At 39.4% G+C, this 10,446-nt stretch overlaps 1 protein-coding gene across 1 annotated transcript; it reads right to left on the bottom strand.

Annotated features, from left to right (window-relative positions):
* Positions 1–210: 210 nt before the first annotated feature.
* On the bottom strand, positions 211–600 carry LOC143556461 (VQ motif-containing protein 25-like). The gene has a single exon (XM_077045770.1). The coding sequence runs from the start codon at positions 598–600 to the stop codon at positions 211–213; it is 390 nt and encodes a 129-aa protein (XP_076901885.1).
* Positions 601–10,446: the final 9,846 nt, after the last annotated feature.

Below are 10,446 nucleotides of genomic sequence, written 5' to 3' on the forward strand. Positions count from 1 at the left end.
AGAAAAAAGAGTTGTTCGTCATCAGCTAATCAAGAGGTAGACAACTAATGATTATTAGCATCCAATACAAATAATTAATTGAATCGGTTAGCCACCAATCAATACTAGATACGATAAATAAACCTAAATTCCCAAAGAAAACTGCACAGAGATCATCTGTTGTTCGGCAAACTGAATGATCTTTCCCCAAAAGAATACTCCAGATGAGAATTAAGTGAAGTTGCCGGTGTATCGAGATTGTGCGAACTCCTGCATGAACTCATCATTATCAAGATCACCAAACCCACCCAAGAATCCGCCACCCGAATTGGCTCCCACCCATATCTCGTCTTCCCTTTTGATCTCTGATCCAGCCGCGGGCGAAAATCTTATTCTTTTATGGGTTTCTTTTTTTGTTTTCTTTTCGGTTGGTTTTCCTGTAAGCCTTTGAACCAATTCCCGGAAATTTGCAACGTCTGTTTTGATGATCTCGGGCGTAAATATGTGAATTATGCGGATCTTGGGCTTGATTTTGGAGATGGTTCGAGAGTCTTGGTGCATGGTGAGTGGTTTTGTGGCTGAAGAACATCTGTGTTTCTTGCTGATCATCGTGTCTTCCATAGTTGTTTGTTTGTTTGTGCTTGTGTGTGTTTTTAGAGAGTGGTGGGAAGGTGGGGATGGTGTAAGTTGGTTTAGAAAAAGATAAATGTATTAATATTGTTTTCTTTGTTAAATATCTAATGAAGTGAGGGATTTGTTTAATGTAATAAAAAGACTTGAAAAGATTAAAAACTAAAACAAACTTTAAAGAAAGTGACCGGCAAACAACATCTATAAGGAACCGAAACTATGTTAAAACTTTATCATGATCATAACTATAATATACACATACTTTCTTTCCATGATCATAACTATCACTTCAAAGAGTGTTGTCTCTGGTCAAATCCATCGGTAATGGTTGTTAGGATTGGAAACAGCCGATCACGGGAAAATGACAATATACTTAATCTTACTCGAAACAAATTGCTGACGGCAATTGCCGAGTGATCACTAACGATCAACTTTGGCGCAACGACAACTTTTGAAAAATCATTTGATGAATTGTTTTCGAATGATTCTTACAAATATACACATCATGGACTTTAACTTTACCAAAACAGACATGCTTTTTAATCCCGCAACTTTATAGACATCACCCTCTTGTTAGTCCCATTTAGTTTTAGTCTTTTGTATTGTAATTATATGTTTTGGGCTTTAGTTATTATTATTGAATGTAATAGGCCCAAAATAAATAATGTTGTAAAGCCCATTGGGTATTTGATGTGACCTACTTCTCATGCATGCTTCCCTATAAATAGGAAGCATGCCATGAGAAGAAGAGAAGTTGATAATTGACCAATAGAAAAACTTTTGCTAACTCTCATTCTCTCTTTCTCTCAAACCTCCCGAAAATAACATCTCAAGATCCGAGACCGCTTAGGTGGCTTAGTGTGATTTCCGCTAGCACTAAGCTCGGTTGATCCAAGATTATTATTAGATCCACCCGCCTTGGGACCTACAATTGGTATCAGAGCCTCGACTCACTAGTTGAGGGTTTTGGATCACAACCTTGAGTTTTGATCTTGAGTAGAAGAAAACAAGTGTCATTGACAAGAAAATCACAAAAACAACAAAAATAAGAAAAATACAAAAAGAATCGGGCATAATCTTTACAAAATGACTTGAAAAGTGTTCTTGGTGAAGATAACAAGTGTTCAAGTTCTAGATCTAAAAGGTTTTAGGCTTAAAAGTGATAAGTTTTGGTATTACGGGTTGTTGAAAAGTGTTAAAATTAACAAGTTAAGAATTTCGCTTCTCATGGCATCAAAATCAGTGTATCAACCTTTGACCTTGTACTGACAAGTTAGGTGGAACAGATCTCGAGAAAGATTGCTTCTGGAAGCTTAAAATTTTTTCGCTTCGCTTGAACCTTTTTTGCTTCGCATAAGAATTTTTCGCTTCGCATCACTGTTCACTTTTTCGCTTCGCTTAGAATTTTTTTTCGCTTCGCATCACTGTTCACTTTTTCACTTCGCTTTATTGTTCACAATATTTTTTGCATCGCTTCGCTTGCTTAACTTTTTTACTTCGCCTAAAACATCTTTTTCGCTTCGCTTGAAAGCAGTTTCGCACGAAAAAGTTAACTGTTTTAAAATTTAAGTTTTCTTATGGTTGTTTAAGTGTTTGAGACTACTGAAATCATGACGAGCACTGATTCTGAGCTGTTAAAGGGATATTTGCTGTTGGAAAACCAAGTGGGAACCCCTCAGAAGCCTCCTAAGTTTATGACCTTAGATGACAACTTTGCCGACTTCAAATGGAGGTTCATGAACTACATTTCATTGACTGAAACTGACCTAATGAGATGTTTTGAACAAGGTCCTCATATTCCTGTCACTCGCACTGATGCTGGGGAACAACTTAAGACTGTTGAAAACTATGATCAAGCAGACAGAGACTTATTAGCACAAGACAAGAAAGCCTATCTCATTCTAACTGTGTGTCTTTCAAATGAGATCACTGAGACTCTTCGTGAACACAAAAGTGCCAAGAGTTTGTGGGAAACACTTGTTGAGGAGATTGAGGGAAATGCTGAAATTAGGGAAAACAAAAAGGCCTATTGAAGGAAGAGTTCAATATGTTCAACCATCGACAAGGTGAAGCTGTGTTGGATTTGGTAAAGAGATTTGAGAAGCTGATGGTTAGAGTCAGAGCTGCCAGTGTCAACATAACCAACTCTGAGGTTAATCACAAGTCGATGAATTCGTTGCCCTACAGTTGGAGTACAAACACAATCACAATCAAGAGAACTACAAATCTAAATGCCATGACAAACAGTGATTTGATCTCTACTATCAAGTCATTTGAAATGGATGAGCAGATGAGAATGAACAATCATCTAAGTTCTCTGAATCAAGTTGGAGTGAGTACTGCTTCCTCAATGCCAACTACTTTTATTAGCAAGACTCAACAGAATGTGTATCCTGTGACCACTCCCAAGTACTCCCCGAGTGTGCCTTCGCAACCAACTGCTTTCATATCAACCAGCAATCAATCAGACTCTTCAAGTACAAGTTCATTTCAAAAGGCAGTCGACAGTGCGGTTGCCCAAGCATTAAAAGCTCAAGGGATCTCCACATCTTCAAAACCTCAAACAAGCAAACCTTCAAGTTACTATGAAGCTCTTCCATTGTTGAATGACTCAAATGTCTCAATAGTTCATGCCTTTCTATCTTGTTAAGAAGAATTATTGCAGGGAAATTTATTGCCACCACATTTTGAGACTGGGGATTTGAAAGATATCAATCAGAAGGATCTTGAAAATATGGATATCAAGTACCAAATGGCAATGGCTGTGCAACGAGCAACAAACTTCATGGAGACGTATGGGAAGGATAGCTTCAATGACTCTGACAGGAAAAGGATTGGATTTGACAAGTCAAAGCTACGATGCTACAACTATGGTGAGATGGGTCACTTTTCACGAGAATGCACGAATCCCTCAAAGCCAGCAAATGATATTCATGTGACCGAGGTAACAGAGGAAGAAAACAACAAAGTTGCTGGAAAGAGGCATGACGTGCAGAAGCCAAGTAGCTCAGCTCAAAGAGTTGGGAATCATCCACACAAGGGCAATACAAGTACAAACTCAAAGGCCCTAGTCTCCCAATCGGATGTCAAAGCTGGTATGGATTGGGATGATCAGAACTGCAAAATCATCTCAACATGGCTGGCATGGCTTTCACGTCAAACAATGAAGCTTCTTCATCTACTGCTGCAAGTTCTAACGCGTCACCCTCTGATGAGGTAAATAAAAATCTTTGCTCTCAAGCTTGCGTGAATAAAGTTACATATTATAGATATCTTCAGGACGAAATTTTGAAAGAAAATGCATAACTTCGTTAACTAAATGCTGAATATGTTAAGGCTGACAAGATCTATGTTAAAAAGATCAAAACTCATCACGATGATGTTGCAAATCTTAAACTTAAAATCTTTCAAGAAGAGCACAACGTCATCTATTACAAGAACATAATTAATAATTTAAAAGATGAAATTGAAAAGTTGAAACTTGATATTTCTGATAAACGAGAAAAGGAAAAACAAGTTGAAAGATTTGAAGCATCATCTGAACAATTAGATGATCTTATTGGAGCTCAGAAAAGTACTAAAGTTAAATAGGGGCTAGGTTATGATTATTCAGCGGTGCCTCCACCAATGAATGATAATTACACCTGCCTACCCCATTTTAGCTATAATACTTCTCCTGATGAAGAGATGGCCTATGGTATTGGTAAAGTACCAAAACCAGTGAAATTCGTTCCTGCTGCCTCTCCGTCAAAAGCTCAAATTCCATCATCTGATAAGTTTAACGTCAACGTGTCTTGTGTAGCAGGTGATGTAAGTGGTGATTGTGGGAAGGTTAAACAGGGTTGTAAACCAAAAGGAGAATTAGAACTCGTTTTGAATCTTGTGTGGGTCTAACAAAAACGATTAACAATTCTGTCTGTAATAAAGTATGTGAATCAATGTTAGGAAGCTTAATATCAGGATCAAAAGCTTTGTTTTGTGAAACATCTAGTAATGACTGTTGTACAAATATTTGTAATGAAAGTGAAAGTTCTTCTTCTGATTCAGAATGTGAAACTGTTTTTGATGAAACCATTGAAGTCAAGGTTAATGAACAGACTAGTCAGAATTGCTCATCAACTGATCATAATGTTGAGAACTTATTAAAAGAGAAATCCAAATTTGAAAATGAAAAACCAAGCACCTCCTGTAAATACGCGCCATCAAAGAAAACTTCTTTTTCCCAGTATCCAAATTTGAACAATAGTGCTCAATATTATGATCAAATTGATAGCGGCTGTTATTATTCTCAACAGAAACCCAGACATTCAAATTATTTTGCTTCAAAATTTTCAAATGTTCATAATTATAAGTCAGATACAGGTCACAGACAAGTTAACCCAACCACATCACCCTATCCCACATATCTTGGTGATCAAGATATCTATAATTGCATCAAAAGAAAATGTTGCTTTGTTTGTGGCAATCCGTCTCATCTTGAAAGACATTGCAAAAACTGGCATATGCAACAAAGAGATCTAAACAGTAAGTTTGGTCAGACATTTTCCAAATTTCCTGCTCAAAATAAGAAAATGTCTAACCAAACTTACACTTCAGCCAGTGAGACAGATTTAAGACCCAAAAGAACTGAAAAACCCAAGAAACCATTCTGGCTAACCCAAAAAGAAAGGAAGAGGTTAGCTAAGGGATCTGAAGCTGAAAAGCCCAAGAACCCTTCAAAGGTTTTCTCAAAGGCTAATCAAGAAGATTTTGTGGTTAAGCCTAAACCAAAACGAAGGCAATTAAGAAAACCATTTCAAAACCGAGGAAATCATAATTCAAGTTTCTCGAGGGATTGCTCTTCAGATTCTGACTCACCAAAAGATTACATTTTCAAGAATCATAAAATTAAACTTGGTGATTTTGTGTCTAATTTTCCCGAGACAAGTACGTCTCGGGAAACCCTCCACTAACTGGTTGTTCGTGTGTGTAGGGTCAGCCAGGACGGCCTATCAACAGTATTTGGTACTTGGACAGTGGTTGCACCCGACACATGACAGGAGACGAGTCCCTGTTGTTCGACATCAAATCATTCGATGGTGGACACGTTTTTTTTGCCAGCGACATTGGAGGAGAAATAACCAAACAAGGGAAGGTCTCGAATGGTACTTTGACATTCGATGAGGTCAATCTGGTGGAACAGCTCAACCACAACTTGCTCAGCGTGTCTCAAATCTGTGATAAGAAATTCTCAACCCTATTTACAGAAAATGAATGTCTCATTCTAAAACCAGGTTTTAAGGTCCCTGAAGAGTGGATCATGTTGCGTACTCCGAGGCATAATGATGCTTACATTCTGGACATGAGAAGCAATTATTCCATGCGTTTTGCTTCTTGCTTGATGTCCAAGGCCTCGGAGAATGATTCATCTTTATGGCATCGACGGTTAGGTCACGTCAAATTTAAGAACTTGAATAAGTTGGTTAAAGTTGACCATGTGAGGGGTTTACCAGTAAAAACTTTTCACTGTGCTGAAAAATGTTTATCTTGCTCTAAATGCAAACAGCACAAACTCCCTTATAGACCCAAAACCGTCAATTCTGTAAATTCCACTCTTCAGCTGTTGCACATGGATCTTTTCGGTTCAATTCAACCAATGAAAATAGGTCAAAAAGCCTATTGTCTGGTTATTACTGATGACTTTTCACGTTTCAGTTGGACATTTCTGTTAGGGCACAAGGATGAGACATCTCAATTTCTGCTCAGGTTTATCGTGTTGGTTGAGAATCAAACTGACAAGAAGGTGAAGTGTATCAGAAGTGACAACGACACAGAGTTTTGCAACAAGGTGGTGAATGAATTCTGTCACAACAAGGGAATTGTTCATCAACTCAGCGCACCTTACACTCCCGAACAAAATGGGGTGGCTGAAAGAAGAAACCGTACTTTGGTGGAAGCAGCTAGAACAATGCTCTCATATTCCAAACTGCCATTGATTTTCTGGGGTGAGGCCATCAACGCTGCTTGCTTTACCATGAATCGTGTGCTTCTAAACAAAAGATTGAACAAGACTCCGTATGAAGTCTTCTATGGAACGAAGCCAAGGGTGAATTTCTTCAGAACATTTGGATGTCCCTGTACTATATTCCAAACAAATACTGGAACAACCTCCAAGTTTGCTGAAAAGGCGGATGAGTGCTATTTTGTTGGTTATGCTGCCGACAAATGTGCTTATCGGGTCTACAACAAGAAAGCTAGAGTAATCTTGGAGTCTTTCAACATTGATTGGCAAGAATTGAACCCTACTGATGCACACAATGGTCCTGACTGAATGTTTGATTATGAAAGTTTGTTCAAGCAATTTCGTGGAATGTACATGTCACCCACTGTACAAATTGTTTCCCCTGTTGTTTCTCCACCTGCTCAACCTGCTGATGATCAGTCTATCCTGATGCATGTTGTTTTGAAAGATCTTGGACATGTTGACATTGACATAGCTGCTGCTGCACCCATACTTAATATGCAACCCGTGGCAAATCAACCAGCCCCGGTTAATAATGAGCAGCCCTCTACCGACACCACTGAAATGCCAGTTGTTGAAGACATGACTGATTCAGATTCTGATTCATATGTGTCAGCCGAAAACAATCAAAATGTTCAAGTCGATCAAGCAGAGCCACCTCCTGTAGAACCAAGGGTGGTGGAATCTATTCCCACACCTTCCTCAGAAGAAGACAATCAAGGACCTGCAATGGAGGACAATGCATCAAATGTGCAGGATGAACCAAGTCCGAATGATGCTTCTGATAACAACAACACTACCTTTGTTCCAGTAGTAGTTGTCCCATTCTATGACAACCTATGGAAATGTCCCATTGCTCTAGAACACTTGGTCGAACCCTAAGAAGGTGAAATTGATCCTCAACCAAGTGCTTCTGTCCCTGCGACCACTGTTTTTCATCCCATAGAGAGCCTGATTATCCAGCTTGAGGCCACACCAGTCGACCATGTCGACCAGATTCCACAGCTACCAATTCATCGTCGACATCAGACTGAGAACATCATTGGAGATCCGTCCGCTGGCATCCAAACACACAGTACTTCCGGTAACATTAACTGTAACATCCGTATTTTGAGAATTAATAAATAACGGAAAGTTTTATTCTTATCGGTGTGTCGTTAGTTTGGTTGTGTGCGTGTTTATATTTGGATAATATTGGAATGGAGGTGGATGGTAGGGCCCATGGCTCCCTATATAAGGCCATCCCCCATCCTTTCACCATTTCTTTACACAACACACACACACACACTAGAAAACACACACTTTCTCTCTAGCATTTCGGATTCGGATCCAAGCAAAAGTAAGGAAGATTTTGGTGTTTAAGTGCCTTCGAATAGCAAGAACACGTCCAGATCTACGATCCGAACCAAACCCGAAGCAAAAAGATGGGTTTTGGTTTAAAAGGTTAAGTTTTTTTATGGTTAGTCTTGACATGCAAACCGATAGAAGGATAGATCGGGGCGTAAGATGGAAGAAAAACATGAACTTGATAAGTTATAACCCCACGAGAGTGTTATATGGTAAAAATGCGATGTTGGGGCCTTATAAAACGCAAGTATACAAAGTTGATACAACCTAAAACCCTTGGAAAGGGTTAAATTGGGTCCTAAGGGAGAGTCGTGGAGTGAAATGGCCATAAAACGGTAAAAACAAAGAACAAGAAAAATTTCGCATCGCATAAGCCATGCGAAGCGAAAAAGGTAATTTCGCATCGCACAGCCATGCGAAGCGAAAAAGGTTATTTCGCATTGCATGGCCATGCGAAGCGAAAAAGGTAATTTCGCATCGCACAGTCATGCGAAGCGAAAAAGTTCCATGCGTAGCGAAAAAGCATGCGAAGCGAAATTTTCATGCGAAATTGTTTTTTTTTAATATTGATGAAAAACGTGGCCCGATCCACTTTCTGATCAACCCCAGCAAGGGGCTCTGCCCCTTGGACCCTGCTAGGGGCTGCCGCCCCTAGACCCCGCTACCAGGGGCGCTGCCCCTGAACCCCCGTTAGTTGAGGGTTTCATTCACCTAGATGTAAGAAGTAGTTGAAATGGATAATTGATACCCGTGCCTTGTTACACAGTTAGCCGTGCACAGATAAGGAAGGGCATCACACTTAACTCCGAGAGAAACAGGATCCAGGTGAGTTTCTAGCCCCATTTCTGTGTTATGTTTTGGGGCTGTGTGCATACTCAATGTGATTAGTTAATACACTTACCTTAAGTGGTAAGTGTATGCCGCATGAATGTTTATAAATATACCTAATTAGTGTAGAAAGAGTTAAATGTATGTGTGAAGAGGTATATGAGAACAGATATAGCTAATGGAAGAAAGATATTTATGATATGTGTAGTGTATGAATGGATGATATGTAGAGTTGAAGAATAAAGGGTTGCCTACCCTAATAATATAGGCGAAGAATAAAGGGTTGCCTACCCTCATAATATAGGCGAAGAATGAAGGGTTTCATACCCTAAAAATATATGCGAAGGTTATAGGGCGAAAGGCTCTTTAAAAACGTCGAAAGGTTATGTATGTATAAAATAATGAAGGTAAGTAAAAATAGGAATGTATGGAAGTAAGAATGTAAAGAATGAGAATGAAATGTATGTTACCTGCTTAACTAGAACTCACTCAGCGTAGCTGACTTTTAGTATGCACGCAGGTAAATAGGTTGAGGCAGCTGGCTTGTGGAGGGACACATGGCATGAGCTAAAGAGACTGGTATCTATGAATAAGTGTCATGACTGTCTTATGTTATGTCTATGAAAGGATATTTTGTATGTTAAGACAAGATTCGATGTTTTGTAATGTAATGTATGAAGTTTTTTTTTAACTATTCCGTGAAAGTTTTAATTAACTCTGATTTTAGAACTGTGTTTATGAGTAAATCCAACGCAAGGTAGGGTTTCGGGATCGGGACCTTACATTAACAGATGTCTTTTTGCTTGTTTTAGTTCACAGGTAGAACCCAAGGACTACAAGGTTGCACTGAAAGAGAACTCCTGGGTTGAAGCCATGCAAGAAGAGCTGTTACAGTTCAAGAAGCTGAATGTTTGGAGGCTAGTGAAGAAACCAGAGAATAAGAAGCCGATCGGAACGAAATGGGTGTTCCGAAATAAGAAAGATGACAAGGGGTGATCATTAGAAACAAAGCCCGGCTTGTTGTGCAAGGTTTTTGGCAACGTGAAGGTCTTGATTACGATGAAGTCTATGTACCGGTAGCCAGACTAGAAGCAATTCGCATCTTTCTGGCATACGCCTCGTACATGAACTTCAAAGTGTATCAAATGGATGTGAAGACTGCTTTCTTGTACGGGAAAGTAAAGGAAGAGATCTACGTCAATCAACCGCCAGGTTTCGAAGATCCAAGTCATCCTGATCACGTTTACCGCCTTGACAAAGCACTTTATGGTCTTCACCAAGCACCTCGTGCATAGTATGCCACACTGGCTGATCATTTAGTGAAGAATGGATACAAGAGAGGAATCATTGATCAAACTCTCTTTGTCAAGAAGGTCAACGGTGATCTGATTCTGGTCCAAGTTTATGTTGATAACATCATCTTCGGGTCCACGAATGATGATCTGTGCAAGGAGTTCTCTGAGGTTATGCAACAGCGATTTGAAATGAGTTCCTTAGGGGAGATGACTTTCTTCCTGGGCTTACAAGTTGAGCAAAATAAGGACGGGACTTTAATACACCAAGAGAAGTACGTTCACGACATTGTTTAGAAATTTGGTTTCAAGGACTCAACATCTTTCATGACTCCAATCGCTACGCGACCTATTCTCGCTCCTGATCCA

Source organism: Bidens hawaiensis, unplaced genomic scaffold (genome assembly GCF_021521415.1).
Source record: "Bidens hawaiensis isolate Kalapana, Puna unplaced genomic scaffold, B.hawaiensis_p1.1 tig00018576_1, whole genome shotgun sequence".
Taxonomy (NCBI): domain Eukaryota; kingdom Viridiplantae; phylum Streptophyta; class Magnoliopsida; order Asterales; family Asteraceae; genus Bidens; species Bidens hawaiensis.